The sequence below is a fragment of the Neoarius graeffei genome, chromosome 19 (genome assembly GCF_027579695.1).
Source record: "Neoarius graeffei isolate fNeoGra1 chromosome 19, fNeoGra1.pri, whole genome shotgun sequence".
Lineage (NCBI taxonomy): Eukaryota > Metazoa > Chordata > Actinopteri > Siluriformes > Ariidae > Neoarius > Neoarius graeffei.
The window spans coordinates 464,165-484,644 of NC_083587.1; the positions used below are offsets into that span (position 1 = coordinate 464,165).

Here is a 20,480-nt window from a genome sequence, read left to right on the forward strand (position 1 = left end):
TCACTTTGTGCAGCTATGAAGCTAACATGAATCACTTTGTGCAGCCTTGAATTTCATATGAATCACTTCGTGCAGCTATGAAGCTAACATGAATCGTTTTTTTGCAGCTATGAAGCTTACATGAATCACTTTGTGCAGCTATCACCCAAATACGAATCACTTGTGCAGCTATGAAGCTAACATGAATCACTTTGTGCAGCTATTAAGCTAACATGACTCACTTTGTGCAGCTATGAAGCTAACATGAATCACTTTGTGCAGCTATGAAGCTAATATGACTCACTTTGTGCAGCTATCACCCAAATACGAATCACTTGTGCAGCTATGAAGCTAACATGAATCACTTTGTGCAGCCTTGAATTTCATATGAATCACTTCGTGCTGCTATGAAGCTAACATGAATCACTTTGTGCAGCCTTGAATTTCATATGAATCACTTTGTGCAACTATGAAGCTACCATGAATCGTTTTATGCAGCTATGAAGCTAACATGAATCACTTTGTGCAGCTAAGAAGCTAACATGAATCACTTTCTGCAGCTATGAAGCTAACATGAATCACTTTCTGCAGCTATGAAGCTAACATGAATCACTTTGTGCAGCTATGAAGCTAACATGAATCACTTTGTGCAGCTATGAAGCGAATATGACTCACTTTCTGCAGCTATCACCCAAATACGAATCACTTTGTGCTAGGGTTGCCACCTGTGTCTGACAAAAATCCTGGACATTTCGACCATCCAATCGACCTTTTTGCTTGTAAGCAACGGTGCCCTTCACACATCTAACCCAAGACAAAAATCGCCCTTGTACGCTGAATCTGTATTGCTCTAATTAGTAAAAATGACGCTTTTGCTACTTATTTGTTTAGTTAATTGCTTTACATAATATAGCAGGTCTTCATTAGCCTGGCAAGCCAGACTAAATGTGAATATTTAGTCTGGCCTCGATCCGTAGACATTTCCGAAGCGGGTAGGAGGAACAAACCGCTGTCTTTCAAACTGTCTCTGTGCGTATAGGCCAACGCTCTGACCAATCAGCGCAACAGTGACTGTGACGTAGTCAGAGCGACAGAAAGCAGTGGGGGAGGCCTTGAAATAAATAATTTTTCAAAATGCGTATTAATTAATAAACAGGTTCTAGATATTAAGAAGTTTGGAGATAATGACCACAAGTTTGGAGTCTGTACCACATACATAACATACACTCATTTTTTTTCCCCCAAGTGTTTTTTGCTTAAACTGTTTTTGAAAGTTTTTATTTAGTGGTGTTTGGTGAAATAATTTCCCTTAAATTTAAAATAACGGGAAAATAAGAAACAATCAAAAAGTTATGTTTCAAAGCTGTTTATTAATTCTTCGTACTGCACAAACTAGCCCCATCCTTTTGGCTACGAGCGGAGCCAGCTGGTAGCTCAAACTTTTGCCATAGCCGGTCGGCAAAACGGCGAAAACGTCCTTCTTGAAAAGGAATGAGCGGAGAGCCTCTTCCTGCTCATGTTTCAACGAAAACTCCAAGTCTAATTCTTCTAAAACTGATTCCAAAGCGGAGTCAAACGCGCGCTGTTCACTAGCCGTAGCCATCTTTCCTGCTGCGCTTTCTCCAGCGTCGCGCAGCTTTGTCATCACTCCTGCAAAAGGCCGCCCAAAGAATCCAAACAAAAACCTTGCGTTGTGATTGGCGGGCACGATTTGATGCCCGCGGTGTTTTTGTTTACATGGTGCGAGGCTAGACCCACTCGCTAGGCAAAAATATTCTTGGCCGCTAGGCGGGTGGGTCTAGTTTACTAGGCTAGGTCTTCAGTATTTTGGTTTATTTCCAACAGTTTTTGGTTGTGGACACCTGGGGGCAGTAGTGGGCACAGGTAAAAGGGAAATACATAATTAAGTTCTGTTTGTTTGCTTATGTGGAATAAAAATAAATAATCTAATTTTTCATTGTATCTAAGAATACCTGAATGTAACAATGTAAGGCGTAGTGTCAAACAGCTTACCTGATTGCTTAGAGTGTGGTGTGTGCTTTGCTTGTGCTTGCCTGTGCCTCTGCTGCTCTTGGCTAAACAAATACATAGGAGGACATGTAACTGATATAACTTGGTACATACAGTACATACAGGAGTATGTTACTACACTACACTATTTCATTTAATTCACCAAAACCTTACCTAATCTTCCATTTATATTTGGTGTTTTTCTTTGCTGCTGCTATGAGTCCTGGCTGATTTTCAATGAATGTCTTGAACTCAGTACAGGACAACTGAAAGTTTAGCCTGACTTGAAGCTCAGCCTTCACCATTGCAACAGAGAGTCTGTTTCTTTTATCAGTCCAAGCCGGTTCCAGGCTCGCACCAACTCTCTGCTGGGCCAGAGGAAAGAACCGCTTACGTCAGCGGGGGGGCGGAGTTGTTAAGACCAACAACAATAACAAGACCATGAAAGATCGCCATTTTTAAGCGCCGAGAAGCAGCAGCTGTACAAACGCGAAGTCATCCATTATTATTATTATTATTATTATTGTTGTTGTTGTTACTGCTGCTTCTTCCGTGTTTTTGCTTTGATATTCGCGCCAAGGTTTATGTAAACGTAGCGCCGTAACTGACGTATACAGCGACGTAATGACGTATTCAGCGACGTGATGACGTGGCTCCGCTTAGTGGCGCTTAGCACGGGCGAGCTATGGAAAAGCAAACTGGTTCTCAGCTGGCTCGCAAGTTGAAATACACATTTTGCCCATCATGTACAAAAAACCGGGACATTCAGTGTCCCGGATTTTTTTTTTTTTTTCCGGGACAGACCATGAAAATCCGGGACAATCAGGAAAAACCGGGACAGGTGGCAACACTACTTTGTGCAGCTATGAAGCTAACATGAATCGTTTTATGCAGCTATGAAGCTAACATGACACACTTTATGCAGCTATGAAGCTAACATGAATCACTTTGTGCAGCTATGAAGCTAACATGAATCACTTTGTGCAGCTAAGAAGCTAACATGAATCACTTTGTGCAGCTATGAAGCTAACATGAATCACTTTGTGCAGCTAAGAAGCTGACATGACTCACTTTCTGCAGCTATCACCCAAATACGAATCACTTTGTTCAGCAATGAAGCTAACATGAATCACTTTTTGCAGCTATCATCCAAATACGAATCACTTTGTGCAGATATGAAGCTAACATGAATCACTTTGTGCAGCTATGAAGGTCGCAAGACTCACTTTGTGCAGCTATGAAGCTTACATGAATGGTTTTATGCAGCTATGAAGCTAACATGAATCTCTTTGTGCAGCTAAGAAGCTAACATGACTCACTTTCTGCAGCTATCACCCAAATACGAATCACTTTGTTCAGCAATGAAGCTAACATGAATCACTTTGTGCAGCTGTCACCCAAATACGAATCACTTTGTGCAGCTATGAAGCTAACATGAATCACTTTGTGCAGCTATGAAGGTCGCAAGACTCACTTTGTTCAGCTATGAAGCTAACATGAATCACTTTGTGCAGCTATCAAGCTAACATGAATCACTTTTTGCAGCTATGAAGCTAACATGAATCACTTTGTGCAGCTATGAAGCTAACTTGAATCACTTTGTGCAGCTATGAAGCTTACATGAATCGTTTTATGCAGCTATGAAGCTAACATGACTCACTTTATGCAGCTATGAAGCTAACATGAATCACTTTGTGCAGCTAAGAAGCTAACATGAATCACTTTCTGCAGCTATCACCCAAATACGAATCACTTTGTTCAGCAATGAAGCTAACATGAATCACTTTGTGCAGCTATCATCCAAATACGAATCACTTTGTGTAGATATGAAGCTAACATGAATCACTTTGTGCAGCTATGAAGGTCGCAAGACTCACTTTGTTTAGCTATGAAGCTTACATGAATCACTTTGTGCAGCTATGAAGCTAACATGAATCACTTTTTGCAGCTATGAAGCTAACATGAATCACTTTGTGCAGCTATGAAGCTAACATGACTCACTTTGTGCAGCTATCACCCAAATACGAATCACTTTGTGCAGATATGAAGCTAACATGAATCACTTTGTGCAGCTATGAAGCTAACATGAATCGTTTTATGCAGCTATGAAGCTAACATGACTCACTTTCTCCAGCTATGAAGCTAACATGACTCACTTTATGCAGCTATGAAGATAACATGAATCACTTTGTGCAGCTAAGAAGCTAACATGACTCACTTTATGCAGCTATGAAGCTAACATGACTCACTTTATGCAGCTATGAAGCTAACATGACTCACTTTATGCAGCTATGAAGCTAACATGAATCACTTTGTGCAGCTAAGAAGCTAACATGAATCACTTTGTGCAGCTAAGAAGCTAACATGACTCACTTTCTGCAGTTTTCACCCATATACGAATCACTTTGTTCAGCAATGAAGCTGAACCATGAAACAACATGAATAATCAAAGTGATTATTTTTAGGGTTGCAGCCGCGCAAAGTGATTCGTGTTAGGATTATAGCTTCAGGAAGGAATTCCACAGTAGGGTTCACATCTGTTTTGATGTCGTCCGAGTAGAGCTCCAGGAGTGTGGAATAAAATAACTAAAAGGCTGCAGCAGAGTCTCTGCCTGGCCTAGTCTTCCTGTTGGCACATCAAATTCCAGCAAATCCAGCACCACAACTCGCCCACATAGACACACACACACACCTGACACACACACACACCTGACAGACACACACACCTGACACACAAGGGCGGCTGGTGCATAAGGGCGATTGGGCAACGCACTCCCAAAACAAAAAAAAAAAAAAAAGTTTTTTTTAAAACAAACTTTCACCAGTGCTGCTCGAGGCCATTTTAATCTGTCTCTGGGTATCATTGTCCAATCAGGGTGGTCTTGCTTCTAGTGTACCGCCCCTTTTGGGGCGATTTCAGTCACGCAGAAAATCGCCCAAGAGTTCACTGATAGAGTCCCATGTTAATATTTTTTTTTTCTCCTGACTGACACTTCAATGCAATCTCTATGGGTTCCGGGGGTGCTTGCACTAACGTGCTTACGTTACTGCGCAGCGCGGCAAAGTTGCGTTCCATCGACATATAAACATAGATGCCGCCTTCTGCGTAGAATCATACGTCATCCTCGCCGCCATATTGGATGTGGCAAAGTGGAGATTCTTCAACCGTCTCTGGTATAACGTCTAGACAGTAGCCGAGAATAAAGATGCCTCATTCATGTGCTGCGTTTAACTGTACCAACAGGTTTACCGTCCAAACGAGATCACATGGGATTACCTTTCACAGGTGAGACTGGAAAAATACTTTTCAATACTGTTCCTTCAGTCTTCAGTTTCCCAGCTCATCTCCACCGGGGGGGTGTAAAGTTATAAGCAGTGAGAATTAGAGAATACAGTGCCACACTATGATGAACGTTTTTGAACGTATGGTGAACGTTTTTAACCTTTCTGAATGTGAAGGAATCAGTGATGTATTTTGTTTTGGTATGACGTTAGAACCTGGCCGAACTCAGTTTGGCGCTCATTCAGCTCACTTTATTCAGCGAGAGCAGGTCTGTGTGGTGACTCAATAAATAAAACAGTACATTTTTATTTTCATTCACTATTTCCAGTTTTTCCACTATTTCCATCATTTATCATATTCAGTCTTGTAGGTTGGTTATTTTGCCCTCAGATTTTGGTAGCTTGCTACGGTATGCTGACTGATTAGCTTACCTGAGCTATCTATCGCGTATCTGTCGCTAGTTTGCAGTGTACAGGGGATTTCGCACACTATTTATAACCATCACATTAAAAGTTGTGTGTTGTTTTGATGCCTGTTTGTTTCCCAAATATATACGTGTGTGTCTTAATGGGTGAATAAAAGGCACCGAGTTAAATATTATTGTAGAAAGGGGCTTTATGAAGTTCAGTCCATTTACTTGCATTGGTTTACGGGGAAGATTTGCCACATCCAATATGGCGGACACTCTGACGTATCCCAGCAACGGGCCACCAGGCTCAATGCGGCGTCTATGTTTATATGTCTATGTTGCGTTCGATCTGCTCAGTTTCTGAGGTGAGATGGATGCGGAAAGCAATTCAGTGCGGTCCTTAAAAGAAGTTCCATTTAGTCAGCGATCAAATTGAGCTAAATTGGCAACAAAACAAGCTGGACCCCCTCGACCAAATCTAAACATAAAACAAATTTCGACAAGGGGGGGGAATCATATACTTGAGGTTTTACTTCAACATGGTCCCAGCGCAAATCCTGGCGAGCTGGCTGCGAGGACGCCTCAGCGGTTTTCTGCTCCCCCTGCTTACTTTTCCACCCTGGAGGGGCTCCACGGACAACACTGCTTCGACGGTCACTGGAGTTTCGGACATGCATCATTTGTCGGAGAAAATAAAAAAACATGAGTCATCAAAGATTCCCATGGGCAGCTGCCTGAAGTTTTCAGCTTTTGGGAGAGTGAACATCGCTACACAACTGGCTGAGGGCTACAGGCTAGCAGTTCACCGCCACAACGATGAGGTGAGCAAGAACAGGCACATATTAAACCGGCTCATCCAATGCGTGAGATTTTGTGGAGTGTTCGAGTTAGCTCTACGAGGCAAAGACGAAACTGAGGGCTCCAGTCACCGTGGTGTTTTTCTGGGTTTGGTTGACTATTGACTTGCTACCCAGGTCAATTTACTTCAGTCCTGTGGACATTTATGGTCCGTGTAGACATAACGGGGGAAAATTGCCCCCCTGAAAAAAAACTCAGGAGCCGCCACTGCTGACACACACACACACACACCCCTGGCCCCCAGGCGCGCGCACACTCACTCCAAAGCTGTGCTTTCCACAGCACAAAAGCGGCTCCGTTTCCAAAACTGCACACTACACTCGGACAGTGGAAATCCATCAGGGTCATTGACAGGGCTCTCCTTCCTTCCACTCAGCCCAGAGCGCTTACAGCGGCCACGCCGTTTCTCAGCCCGTTTTTACACACGGCATCGCACAAAGCGCGCAGCCCGCCGGCTCGAGCCGCACCGTGCTGTTTTATGGCCACTGCGCGACACGCTCGGTCTGTACCTGGGCCTGCTGGAGCTCGGGAGGAACGAGAAAGCCCGTTCTCGCTAAACGTGTGCTCGATCGCTTTGGATCTTGTCTTCCGAGTCTTATTTTCGCCGAGAAACGCCGTGAGAAAACACAAGTGCGAGTGTGTGACGGCAGCGCGCTCACTCAGCGGCAGCGCGGTTGAGTCTCAAACGTTCTCATGAGCGCTTTTAAGCCCCGCCCGCGGCCTCCGTTTCCCACACAGCGTTTCACTCGCTTCCGCTCCGGAGCTCCGAGACAGATGGCAGAAGTCGCTCCCGCCGCCGCGCCGGCCAAAGCGCCCAAGAAGAAAGCAGCTTCAAAGAGCAAGAAATCAGGCCCGAGCGTCGGCGAGCTCATCATCAAAGCGGTTTCTGCGTCGCAGGAGAGGAGCGGCGTGTCCCTCTCCGCCTTGAAGAAAGCTTTACAGGCTGCCGGATACGATGTGGAGAAGAACAACTCCCGCGTTAAAATCGCCGTCAGGAACCTTGTGAGGAAAAGCGTCCTGGTGCAGACCAAAGGGACCGGTGCGTCTGGCTCTTTCAAGCTGAACAAGACGCAGACCGCAGGCAAGAAGCCCGCCAAGAAAGCCGCGCCCAAAGCCAGAAAGACGGCCGCCAAAAAGCCAACCGCCGCTAAGAAGCCCAAGAAGGTAGCGGGCAAGAAACCCGCCGCCAAGAAGTCTCCTAAGAAGGCGAAGAAGCCCCCCGCCGCCGCCAAGAAATCCACCAAGAGCCCGAAGAAGGCGAAAAAACCGTCGACCCCCAAAAAGGCTGCCAAGAGCGCGAAGAAGACAAAAACTGCCAAGCCCAAAGCCGTAAAGCCCAAAACGGCCAAGGCGAAAAAGGCGGCCCCCAAAAAGAAGTAAACATGATTGTTTGACTGTTTTCTTTCCCTAAACGGCTCTTTTAAGAGCCACCCATGTCCTCGTTGAAAGAGCAGTATTCCATATTCACTCAGGATATCAGATGCTGCTGATTGTTGTGGTGGAGTTGATTCCTGCTTTACAAAACGGTGACAGGAGGGCGCTGGGAGAACATGAACTGAGTCAGGGCTGATGGAACTAATAACAATTTACATTTCTATACATCGATATATAAACTTTATAATATATATGCCTATATTCCCTTCTTTCCTTTTTCATCTCTCTCTCACACACACACCCGTGGGATGGTTGTCACGCAGGCTGACGCTGGAATTTGACGGCATTTTTGTGATTGGTTTTTCAGCTACAACGATCTTAACCAATCAGAGAAGAGCCGTGTTGTCTTTATCACAGAGGGCACGAGCTGCAGCGCTTTTTATTTCAGAGTTGTTCCTGCAACGGATCTGAGCAGCAGAATGAGCGGAAGAGGAAAGACCGCCAAGGCTCGAGCCAAGGCCAAGACTCGTTCATCCAGAGCCGGACTCCAGTTTCCCGTGGGCCGTGTCCACAGGCTCCTGCGGAAAGGTAACTATGCCGAGCGTGTCGGCGCCGGCGCTCCAGTTTATCTGGCCGCCGTGCTGGAGTACCTGACTGCTGAGATCCTGGAGTTGGCCGGTAACGCCGCTCGTGACAACAAGAAGACTCGCATCATTCCCCGCCACTTACAGCTCGCTGTGCGCAACGACGAGGAGCTGAACAAACTGCTCGGCGGAGTGACCATCGCTCAGGGTGGTGTGCTGCCGAACATTCAGGCGGTGCTTTTGCCCAAAAAGACCGAGAAGGCCGTGAAGACTAAATAAACTCACCCACTGCTGCGTTCGTCAGTCCCAAAGGCTCTTTTAAGAGCCACCCATCTATGCTCAAAAAGTGCATTGTTTTTAATCCTTTCCCAGGTTTTGGGGTATTTCATAGCTCTAGCATAATAGGAATTCATAAACAATATAATCAAGTGGCATTAAAAATGATGCATTTTATTTATAACGCATTTTAGCCGTAATAGTAACTAATTAGTAACACTAATAATAATAATAGTGTGCTGGCGATAAAGGAAGGCTGATGGGTGAAAATAGATTATGACGGCGCTGTCCGTGCGGCGATTGAACCTACAAAACGCGCTAAGCTGCGCTGTTGGCTCTGCGGAGCTGCGCGAGCGGCAATAAATTAGGGACGGGTGTGGCTGTGTTTCAAACTGTGTCGGCGGGAAAAGGCGGTCCAATAGCGAATAGGTGACGCAGCGCGTTCTCTCCAATGACAGGCGACCGCGTTCAAGACGCCCAATGAGCGCAGGGCGCTGTTAGAGTTGAAAAAGCCAGCGTCCGCCGTCGCCGTTTATTCTGTTTCTCATCTGTGAAGTGCAGAGCTCTCCGCTATGGCAAGAACCAAGCAGACGGCCCGTAAATCCACTGGTGGCAAGGCGCCCAGGAAGCAGCTCGCCACGAAGGCTGCCCGCAAGAGCGCCCCCGCTACCGGCGGCGTGAAGAAGCCTCACCGTTACAGGCCCGGCACCGTGGCTCTGAGGGAGATCCGCCGTTATCAGAAATCTACTGAGCTGCTCATCCGTAAGCTGCCCTTCCAGCGCCTGGTAAGAGAAATCGCTCAGGACTTTAAGACCGATTTGCGCTTCCAGAGCTCGGCTGTCATGGCACTGCAGGAGGCGAGCGAGGCATACTTGGTCGGCCTGTTCGAGGACACTAACCTGTGTGCCATCCACGCCAAGAGAGTGACCATCATGCCCAAGGACATTCAGCTGGCACGCCGTATTCACGGAGAGCGCGCTTAAACGCGGATTCCGTCTAAGGCACACAAAGGCTCTTTTAAGAGCCGCCTCACTGTCTCACAGAAACGAGCCCGTCTCCATCCCCTGCACGGAACACCGTTCTGTTTGAGCTCACGGTTCGAGTGGAGTCGGAGCAGTGAAACAGAACAGCTGTTAGGACACAGTGGCCAGAGTTCTAGAACTCCTCGCGGTTTGACTGACAGGTTTTTGTCCTTTTAGATATTGTGGTGTCTGAGCGCCGCTTCAGTAATCAGAAGAGAGAAGCAGAAAGTTTTCTCCGCTGCTTGGAAATGAGCAAAGGTAATGCTGTATTTAATAATTGGTCTATATGTATCAAGACACAACCTTGTGCGTATTTCAATACATTTATCACAAGGCAGATTTCCATTTATCCGCAGATACAAATAAAACATTTTAAATAACTCAGTGCAGCACCCATATAATTTTTACTCGGTTATTTTCGCTTTGTAAGTAAAATCTCTCCTTTATTTACTTATTGATGGAGATCGGTTTTCTTGATGTGACAACTTATCTCGTTGTATCTCCCGTAAATAAATTTTTATTCAATTCTGCATTCATTATAAAACAAGGGAACAGCACAAACAGAGAGACACGAAATTGCTCTTCTATGAGAAAGTGGGTGGCTCTTAAAAGAGCCGTTGGGTTGCTGAAGGCAGCCGCAGCAGCAGCGCGCTTTACTTGGAGCTGGTGTACTTGGTGACGGCCTTTGTGCCCTCGGACACGGCGTGCTTGGCCAGCTCGCCAGGCAGTAAAAGGCGCACAGTGGTCTGGATCTCTCTGGAGGTGATGGTGGAGCGCTTGTTGTAGTGAGCCAGACGAGAGGACTCACCGGCGATACGCTCGAAAATGTCATTGACGAAGGAGTTCATGATGCCCATAGCCTTAGACGAGATGCCGGTGTCGGGATGAACCTGCTTCAGGACCTTGTACACGTAGATAGCGTAGCTCTCCTTCCTGGACTTTCTGCGCTTCTTGCCTCCTTTACCGGCCACCTTGGTCACGGCTTTCTTGGAGCCCTTCTTGGGCGCGCTTTTAGGTGGCTCGGGCATGGCACTGCTCCTCAGGTAAACTGTAAGAGAATGAATAAGGCCCGCCTCGCGGCCGCTCTATTTACAGGTCCGCAGTGTAATTAGACACGAGGCAGGAACATATTTTATTGGCCAGAGTTCCAAACCTCCTCATACGGGGCGCCTCCTACCGCTCCGCCCACTTCCTTCCCCTCCGCCTCGCTTTGTCTCCCTTCCCGCCGTTTTATATTCACAGCACTGATGGAAGAATTTTATAGATAAGAATTCATTCTATTCTTATATTTCTATTACCACCATCTGAAGCGTTTCTCTCTCACACAGCTTTCATATAGAAACGGTTAAGTATTACTGATGTTACTCGTGTCTGCAGTTTCCTGTTCTCTGCTTCATTTTAAATAGACTTTATTTTCATTCAGATTTGCATCAAACAATACACATTAGAATGAGATTTCGTTGCTGTGCTCAGTGTAGTGCAGAACGAAACAGCAAGTATATTACCTGAGAAATAAAAAAAAAAAAAAAATATATATATATATATATATATATATATATATATATATATATATAATTTCTCAGGTAATATACTTGCTGTTTCGTTCTGCACTATATATATATATATATATATATATATATATATATATATTTTTTTTTCCTCAGGTAATATACTTGCTGTTTCGTTCTACACTACACTGAGCCACAGCAAAAAAAAAGAAAAAAGCAGCATCTGTGTGTGTGCGTGTGTATATATATATATATATATACACACACACACACACACACACACACACAGATGCTGCTTTTCTTTTTCCCCTCTCACACACACGCTCATGGAAAAAGAGCTCTTTGTGGATGTTTGGGTGGCTCTTAAAAGAGCCGTTGTGCTGGTGCGGTTCAGTGTCGGAGCGTTTAACCGCCGAAGCCGTACAGAGTGCGTCCCTGGCGTTTCAGGGCGTACACCACATCCATAGCGGTGACGGTCTTTCTCTTGGGTTTCCCCTTTAAGCGCTCCACTGGACACTTTCTCACACGGAGGAGGCCGACGGACGGGTTGCTGGAGCCGGGATTAATGCAGGGAAAGCGCCTGTGGAAAGCCAGTCAGAGCTTGAGGAGCGCGGCTGTGAGGAGCTCCTGAACCCGGAGCTGGAGACGGAGACCTACGAGCTGCTGAGGCAGTTGTTCCGCTCTCACACGGGCCTTCCGGTGGAACACAGGCGGAATAAAGCGCATTCAGCACTGCCGAGTCTGCAGAGAGTGGTGGGGAAAACCATCTACCGCCACCGCATCGCATACACCGGTGAGCTTTACCGCACTAACAGGGGCTCATGGCCGTCTCTGTCTAGGAGTTACTGGCAATTGGCTTTGGGTGCGTTAGCCCCATTTTCAGGGACTTTAGCTTCATCATTGAGTTGAGCAAAGTTTGATTGTAATTTTACCTTTTTCAGATCCCAGTAACAGTAATTTATCAGTTTTTAGACTGAAGGATCTGATTCCGAATCATTTGGTTCTCAGAATGCTCTGTGAAACCGTTCTGCTGCTCTGTTTAGATTTAAACCCTGATGTGATTCAATTCAAAACTCTTTATTTGTTTTGATTTGAACTGAATCCCATCAGGGTTTAAATCTAAACATTCAGCTCGTTACTCAGAGTTTCTTCAGCGTCTGTCAGTTAGTTTACAGAAGCCCAAACACTGCAGTGCAGGATTCTCTATTACAGGGGAACAAGCACTTTAACTCAGTGAGACATTCACTCGGCTCATAAAATAACCTTTATTTAATAGTGACTTCATAATTTAATTTACGCTGTTTAGGTTCCATAAGTTTATTTTTATATCGTTAGAGTGCTTTTTGTGTCGATTGAAGTTCATCTTGCCATACAATTACCCAATCATGACGCAGCAGGCGGATATTACTGGCCAATCCTGTTGCAGGAGGCGGGCATTATGTGCCACAGGGACAGTCTGGACTTCAAAGAATTTCCCCACATTGTTTCCCATAAATGTTAAAGTGCATTATGGATATTCTGTGCTTTACAGGACACAGCATTTAATACTAAATGTTGTAGCGCACAGGATCTTTAACTGTGTGCTGTCGGGTGTGTGCGCGCACAAGTTGAGTAAAGTGCTGTAGGAGGTGTGTAACTGGAGCCCTTTTTAAAGTGGAACTGCTGTCTGATTAATACTTTAATTTATCTAGAAGTTTTCTCTATTTTCTGTTCTGTTTATTCTTTAATGATGCTGCTGGAATTTTAATTTCCCTGAGGGAACCCTCCCAATGTTAGGGTTTTGCTGGGATTCGAACCTGGTTCGTTGGTGTGATGATCCAGCAAACCCCCACTAGGCCACCAGGGGAATGACTCAAATGCAGAGGCGTGAGGCGGAAGTAGAAAAAGTAACAAAAGGTTTATTTATACTATGTACACTATATACAATCCAGGGCAAAACAAAAAAAACAAAAACAAAGAGTATAATTCAAAAAGAAAAAGGCAAAAATGCAAAAGCTCAGAAGATCCACAAAACACAGTACAAAGGAAACTGGAGATAAACATAACAGCACAAAGACTCCGTGACAAGAGGACTGAACTCAGGGGTATAAATACACAAACTAATTAAGGACACAGGTGAAGATAATTAGGACTAACAGGCAATTAACAAAAACACAAAACACAGGAACAGTGGCGGCCTCTAGAGGCCAAAATAAACAAGACACGAAAAGGAAATAACAGCGGCCTCTAGAGGCCAAATCAGTCCAAGTCCTAACAGGACCCCCCGCTCTAGGAGCGTCTCCTGACGTTCCCAGGGCGATCCGGATGGGCCGAATGGAAGTCCCGACACAGTTCTTTATCTAGGACATCCCGAGCAGGAACCCAGCAGCGCTCCTCAGGACCATAGCCCACCCAGTCCACCAGATATTGCAACCCGCCGCGGACCCGGCGGGAGTCAAGCAGGCGATGCACAGTGAACACAGTCTGCCCCTGGAAGATGCGGGGGGGTGGGGGGTTCCTAGGGGCAGGGGCATACGTAGACGTCAGTACAGGCCGCAACAGGGAAACATGGAAAGTGGGGTTGATCCTCAGAGTCCGGGGCAACTGGAGCCGGTAGGAGACAGGGTTCACCCTGCGCACCTTGAAGGGGCCAATGTAGCGAGGAGCAAGCTTGCGGTTCTCCACCCGCAGCGGAAGGTCCTTAGTGGACAGCCAAACCCGCTGCCCAGGGCGGAAAGTGTGTGCAGGTCTTCTGTGGCGGTTGGCCTGAGTCTGGTTGGTTCTGGAGGTCTGTATGAGGGTCTTCCTGACCTTGCTCCAGGTCTTGCGACACCGTCTCACATATTGGTTGACCGAGGGCACCCCCGCGTCCTCCTCCTGGTCCGGGAACAGAGGTGGCTGGAACCCGAATTGGCACTGGAATGGCGACAGCTTGGTGGCCGATGACTGCAGGGTGTTGTGGGCGTACTCTGCCCATGGCAGCCAGGTGCTCCATGATGTCGGGTTATCCATAGCCAGGCCTCGCAGGGTGGTTTCCAGGTCCTGGTTGAGCCTCTCTGTCTGACCATTGGACTGTGGGTGAAACCCAGAGGAGAGGCTGGCAGTGGCTCCGATGACCTTGCAGAACCCGTGCCACACTCGGGAGGAGAACTGGGGCCCTCGGTCTGAGACGATGTCCTGTGGAAGACCAAAGACTCGGAAGACATGATTAAATATAAGTTTCGCTGTTTCAAGAGCAGAGGGGAGTTTGCACAGAGGTATGAAGCGGCAGGCCTTGGAGAATCTGTCAACAATGACCAAAATGACCATGTTACCTTGTGACTCAGGGAGACCCGTGATGAAGTCGACTGCCACGTGGGACCAGGGATGCCGGGGAATGGTCAGAGGATGCAGGAGACCCTGGGGACGCTGTCGTGGGTTCTTGGTTCTGGTGCAAACCTCACAGGACAGGACAAATGACCTTACTTCCTGCTCCATGTTAGGCCACCAGAAGCGTCTTTTCAGGAAGTCCAGGGTCCTCCGAGCTCCCGGGTGGGCGGTGAGAGGGGAAGAGTGACCCCACTGGAGAACCTTGGCCCGGGCTTGATGTGGGACGTACAAGAGGCCCGGTGGCCCCGTCCCAGGACCGGGGTCCTGGCGTTGGGCTCGTCGAACAGCCTCCTCAATACCCCAGCGGACAGGGGCCACAATCCGGGACACCGGGATAATAGGCCCGACTTCATTCTCCCTGTTAGTGGCAGAGAACAGCCTGGACAGTGCGTCAGGTTTGGTGTTCTTGGAGCCGGGACGGTACGAGAGGGTGAAGTCAAACCGACTGAAAAACAGGGCCCACCTAGCCTGTCGAGGGTTCAGTCTCTTGGCTTGCTGGAGGTACTCCAGGTTCTTGTGGTCAGTCCAAACCAGGAATGGATGTTGCGCTCCCTCCAGCCAGTGCCTCCACTCCTCAAGGGCCAGTTTGACCGCTAACAGTTCTCGATCCCCCACATCGTACCGGGACTCCGCAGGACTCAGGCGGTGGGAGAAGTAAGCGCAGGGGTGCAGCTTTCCTTCCGAACGTTGAGAGAGTACCGCGCCGACACCACTGTCCGAGGCGTCCACCTCCACGATGAATGGTTGGGAGGTGTCCGGGAGGACCAGAATGGGTGCCGTGCAGAAGCGGGCCTTGAGGTCTTTGAACGCCTTTTCTGCCTGAGGAGACCAGCCATAAGATCCACCTGTCCCTTTGGTGAGGTCTGACATGGGTGCTGCCACAGAACTGAAGTTCCTGATGAACTTGCGGTAGAAGTTAGCGAATCCTAAGAACCGCTGAACCTCATTAACGGACTTGGGAGTAGGCCAGTCCCGGACGGCCAGGGTCTTGGCAGGGTCCATTTGGAGTTGGCCTGTCCGTACAATAAATCCCAGAAAGGAGACCTCGGGAACATGAAATTCGCATTTCTGGGCCTTGGCGAACAGATTGTTCTGTAGCAGCCTCTGGAGAACCTGGCGGACATGGTGGCGGTGCTCCTGCATGGTCTTGGAAAAGATAAGGATGTCATCGAGGTAGACAAAGACGTACAGGTTAATCATGTCCCTTAAGACGTCGTTGATTAGGGCCTGAAAAACAGCTGGTGCGTTGGTGAGTCCGAAGGGCATCACCTGGTATTCGTAGTGCCCAGACGGGGTGTTAAAGGCAGTCTTCCACTCGTCTCCCTGTCGGATACGGATGAGGTGGTATGCGTTCCGTAGGTCCAACTTGGTGAAGACGGTGGCGCCTTGGAGCAGGTCGAAAGCAGTGGACATCAGCGGAAGGGGATATCGGTTGCGCACAGTGATCTTGTTCAGGCCCCTGTAGTCAATACATGGTCGAAGCCCCCCATCCTTCTTGCCGACAAAGAAGAAGCCGGCACCAGCAGGTGAGGTGGAGGGTCGAATGAACCCAGAGACCAGGGCGTCTTTGAGGTATTCCTCCATAGCCTTGCGTTCTGGCTGAGAGAGGGAAAACAGTCTGCCACGAGGAGGGGTAGTCCCAGGGAGCAAGTCGATGGCACAGTCGTAGGCCCGGTGCGGAGGAAGAACGGCGGCCCTGCTCTTGCTGAATACTTCCTTGAGATCCCAGTACTCTGTGGGAACTTGAGATAACTCGGTGAGATCAGGGGGCTCGGCAGGAGACACAGGAGAGCTAGAGAGCAGACAAGAGGCATGGCATGCAGGGCCCCATTCCACAACCTGGCTTGTTACCCAGTCTATGCGAGGGTTGTGGCAAATAAGCCAAGGAAGGCCTAGAATAACTGGGAACTCAGGTGAAGGAATCAGGTGCAGGGATATTTCTTCCTTGTGACCTTGAGACTGGAGGAAGACTGGAGAAGTAACTTGGGTGACTCTTCCATCACCTAACGCTTGGCCATCGAGGGCAGACACAGACAGAGGGACTTCAAGAGGTGCAGTAGGTATATTGATGCTTTGGGCGAAGTGAATATCCATAAAGTTCCCAGCCGCCCCTGAGTCTATCAAAGCTTGACAAGAGTGGACAGACTCACCCCAGGAGATGGAGACCGGGATGTAGATTCCTTGACCAGGGAGTCTGGGAGAGAGGGTAGGCCCCGTCACAACCCTCCCTCGGCTGGACGGGGCGGTCCTTTTCCCAAGAGTTCGGGACATGATGCTCGGAAGTGACCAGGCTTGCCACAGTAGATGCAGCACTTGTCCCTCCTTCTGCGCTCCCTCTCAGATGCGGAGAGGCGAGTACGACCCACTTGCATGGGTTCTGGACAGTCACTGAAGGAGGTAGATGGTCTCCAGGTAGAGGTAGGGAGGCTGGGGGGGCTCAAGGCTTGGTGGCGTTCTCTCATCCTGTTGTCCAGACGAATAGCATGTGAGATGAGGGTTTCGAGGTCACTTGGGCAACCAATAGAGGCCAGACCGTCCTTGATGGGGTCAGACAGACCATGGTGGAAGGCTGACACCAGGGCAGTCTCGTTCCATCCACTTACTGCTGCGAGTGTTCGGAACGAGATGGCGTAATCTGCGACGCTTCCTCCTTGCCGGATGGACATGAGCTTTCGGGCTGCGTCGGTACTGATGTCTGCCTGATCGAAGACCCGAAGCATCTCTTCAGAAAACAGCTGGAAATCAAAGCACTCAGGTCCCTGTCTTTGCCAGATAGCAGTAGCCCAGGCTCGCGCCTTACCAGCTAATAAGGTGATCACAAAGGCAATCTTGCGGCGATCCGTAGTGTAGGTGGTAGGCTGAAGCTCAAAGGTGAGTTGACACTGGGTAAGGAACTCTCGGCACTCACTGTGCTTGCCGTCATACCTCTGTGGTGCAGGAAGGCTGGGTTCGCGAGGTGAAGAAGGCAGCATGGCAGGAGGCACTGGAGCAGGAGCTGGATCAGGAGCAGGAACTGGATCAGGAGATGCAGGCAGAGATGTCAGCTGTGCCAGGGTTTTCCCAATTTGCTGAAGCAGTTCCTCGTGGCGAGCAAGGGCCTCACGTTGGCTGGTGAGCGTACGTCCATGAGCATCCATGGTCGCTCCGAAGCGTGTCGGAGCAGCCATAATTCCCTGAAGGTTGGCCGGGTAGACAGTTGAAGCAGCCTCTGCTGAGTCGGTCATGACGGAGTCTTTCTGTTAGGGTTTTGCTGGGATTCGAACCTGGTTCGTTGGTGTGATGATCCAGCAAACCCCCACTAGGCCACCAGGGGAATGACTCAAATGCAGAGGCGTGAGGCGGAAGTAGAAAAAGTAACAAAAGGTTTATTTATACTATGTACACTATATACAATCCAGGGCAAAACAAAAAAAACAAAAACAAAGAGTATAATTCAAAAAGAAAAAGGCAAAAATGCAAAAGCTCAGAAGATCCACAAAACACAGTACAAAGGAAACTGGAGATAAACATAACAGCACAAAGACTCCGTGACAAGAGGACTGAACTCAGGGGTATAAATACACAAACTAATTAAGGACACAGGTGAAGATAATTAGGACTAACAGGCAATTAACAAAAACACAAAACACAGGAACAGTGGCGGCCTCTAGAGGCCAAAATAAACAAGACACGAAAAGGAAATAACAGCAGCCTCTAGAGGCCAAAACAGTCCAAGTCCTAACACCCAAAGGGATCAATAAAGTTTTATCTATCTATCTATCTATCTATCTATCTATCTATCTATCTATCTATCTATCTATCGTGGAAACTGGGTTCCTGGAACTCTGCTTATTTTTAAACATGCTTATCAAACACTAGCGCACTTTCTCACACACACGGGCAGTGGCAGATAATTCAGTAAGATTAAGGTGTGTGTAAATGATCACATTAGTGAAGGTGAAAATAAAGCACATGAATGGGGGCAAAAAGCATGCAGTAACTGAACACATCACTGCACAGACAGACAGAAGTGCAAAGTAGATTACACACAGACAGGAGGAGACCGAGTCCGGTCCTTTAAGGGGAGTGTCCTAGTGCCCAAGGTACAGAGAGAAAACTGTGAATGAACACACACATGGGGAGATGAAGGGGATATGAGGAAACCTGGATGCACACACAAAGTAAGGGGAATTCTGGGTAACTTGTCCCCATGCTGGGAATTTCAGGGAAAGATATTGTTTTATTTTCCTCAGGACAGAGAGACACTGACTCCTACAGGCAGATGGACTGCAAGGAAAGGCAGCTTTATTGTAGTAAGTACAGTTCAGTAGTTGTGTGTGGTGCAGCCATTCGGGGGACTGGGTGTGGAAGAGGACGGGTCCAGCTGTCGGGTTGAAGATGTTCCGTAGCCTGATAGTCCGTGTGTTAATAGTCCTGTGGCGTTTTCCATGTGGTAGAGGGACAGACAGGTGGTGACCTGGATGGCTCAGGTCTCTGGTGATGGTGCAACGTTCCTCTGTAGTCGACTGGTGTAGATGGAGCGTAGGTTAGAGAGCTCTGTCCCATTGTCTCACTGAGCCACTGGCACCACTTGGTGTAGTTTGCAGTAGTGCACAGTAGGAGAGTGTACTCTCTGTGGTGTGGAGGTAGGCGTGTTGTCCTGCATTTCCTCAAGAACGGTCTCTGCTGGGCTCTCTTCCTGGGGGGGGTCAGATTTTTTTTTTAACGTGGAAGCTCAGGAACTTGACGCTTTAGATCAAGGGTTGGATGATTATTGTCTACTGTGTGTGTGTGTGTGTGTGTGTGTGTGTGTTACAGGCATGGTGTGGCAGCTGTTCGACGAGAACAATAGTCTGGACGGTGTTGGCTCCGTATTGAGCGGTGTGTTTGACGATGGTGTGATTTCTTGGGGACGCATCGCAAGTGTTCTGGCTCTAGGTGCTGTGGTGTGCGAGTGGCTGAAGCAGGACTGTGTGAAGGAGCAAGTAGACGAGTGTGTGGACATTGTTGCCTTACAAATCTCCTCCTACCTCACTACAGACCTGCAGCACTGGTTCATCAACAACGGCTGGGTGAGTATATTGATGAGACTGGTTCAGAACACACACACAATCCTGCCTTATGCCCTCATGTTGTTGTGTGTAAGTATAACTCTGGAAGTGTGTGTGTGTGTGTGTGTGTGTGTGTGTGTGTGTAAGTAACTGTGTTTTTCTAATTGTGTTTGTGTTGCAGGATGGTTTTGCGAAGTTCTTTTATGTTGAGGATCCCGAGTCCACAGTTTGGAAGGCACTAATGGCAGTGGCCGGATTCGGAATAGGGGCATGTCTCTTAACGCTGATGCGATGAAGTGAGTGGAGGCAGAGGTGGCCACTGTTACTATGGCTACACTGTTGTCTGTCTTCCTAAGGAAACGAGGACAAATGTGCTTGTGCTCTTCTGGGCGATCGCAGAGACACTAATAAATCCGTATGTTTTATGAAGACTGAGCAAAGTTTGTTATGTCACTCAATACTATTATCAGTTTATATTCAAATAAAATTCCCCTCACCCAGATAAACTGCCCCTGTCTCCATGGGGAGGTCACTGCGCTGTCCTGCACATGGCAGAATTTCAGCTGTTTAACTTTCAGTGCAAGGTCTGGCATGGTGAGGGCCCTGATTGTGTGAGGAAATTCAGAGCTTTCCTGTTTGGAGAAAGTCTTAGTTTTTTAAATAAACACTTCAGGCACTGAATACTGTGTGATGTGTGTTCATTTCATTGCCCTCTGTGTGTGAAAACATACATTTTGCATGGATTCCAGGTGTGTTCTGCCTGGTTCTTTATTCAGGTGAGAACATGGCAATTGCTAGG

At 47.8% G+C, this 20,480-nt stretch overlaps 4 protein-coding genes across 6 annotated transcripts in view; 2 read left to right on the forward strand and 2 right to left on the reverse strand.

Moving 5' to 3' along the window:
- Nucleotides 1-20,480, reverse strand: part of LOC132867733 (histone H1-like) — a 276,764-nt gene that overhangs the window by 185,544 nt on the left and 70,740 nt on the right. The window lies entirely within an intron of this gene.
- Nucleotides 7,269-20,362, forward strand: LOC132867722 (histone H1-like). 3 transcript variants are annotated; one of them, XM_060900733.1, is made up of 4 exons: nt 7,919-8,501; nt 11,806-12,096; nt 19,449-19,702; nt 19,863-20,362. In XM_060900733.1, the coding sequence occupies exons 1-4, from the start codon at nt 8,393-8,395 to the stop codon at nt 19,974-19,976; spliced, it is 768 nt and encodes a 255-aa protein (XP_060756716.1). In that variant the 5' UTR covers nt 7,919-8,392; the 3' UTR covers nt 19,977-20,362. The 3 variants fall into 3 exon arrangements, with proteins under 3 accessions (XP_060756718.1, XP_060756716.1, XP_060756717.1); XM_060900734.1 differs by lacking the exon at nt 7,919-8,501 and adding an exon at nt 9,982-10,053; XM_060900735.1 differs by lacking the exons at nt 7,919-8,501; nt 19,449-19,702; nt 19,863-20,362 and adding an exon at nt 7,269-7,915 and having other exon boundaries at nt 11,806-11,961.
- LOC132867748 (histone H3-like) lies at nt 9,331-9,762 on the forward strand. The gene has a single exon (XM_060900759.1). It carries the CDS (start codon nt 9,346-9,348, stop codon nt 9,754-9,756), a length of 411 nt encoding a protein of 136 aa, XP_060756742.1. The 5' UTR covers nt 9,331-9,345; the 3' UTR covers nt 9,757-9,762.
- On the reverse strand, nt 10,255-10,823 carry LOC132867764 (histone H2B-like). Its single transcript, XM_060900770.1, has one exon. The coding sequence runs from the start codon at nt 10,821-10,823 to the stop codon at nt 10,449-10,451; it is 375 nt and encodes a 124-aa protein (XP_060756753.1). The 3' UTR covers nt 10,255-10,448.

Bases quoted from the DNA above. Each gene is read 5' to 3' on its own strand.
- LOC132867722 (XM_060900733.1), top strand. From the start codon at position 8,393: ATGAGCGGAAGAGGAAAGACCGCCAAGGCTCGAGCCAAGGCCAAGACT. The intron at 8,502-11,805 runs GTAACTATGCCG...TTCCCCTTTAAG, and splicing joins CCACAGGCTCCTGCGGAAAG to CGCTCCACTGGACACTTTCT. The intron at 19,703-19,862 runs GTGAGTATATTG...TTTGTGTTGCAG, and splicing joins GGTTCATCAACAACGGCTGG to GATGGTTTTGCGAAGTTCTT.
- LOC132867748 (XM_060900759.1), top strand. From the start codon at position 9,346: ATGGCAAGAACCAAGCAGACGGCCCGTAAATCCACTGGTGGCAAGGCG.
- LOC132867764 (XM_060900770.1), bottom strand. From the start codon at position 10,823: ATGCCCGAGCCACCTAAAAGCGCGCCCAAGAAGGGCTCCAAGAAAGCC.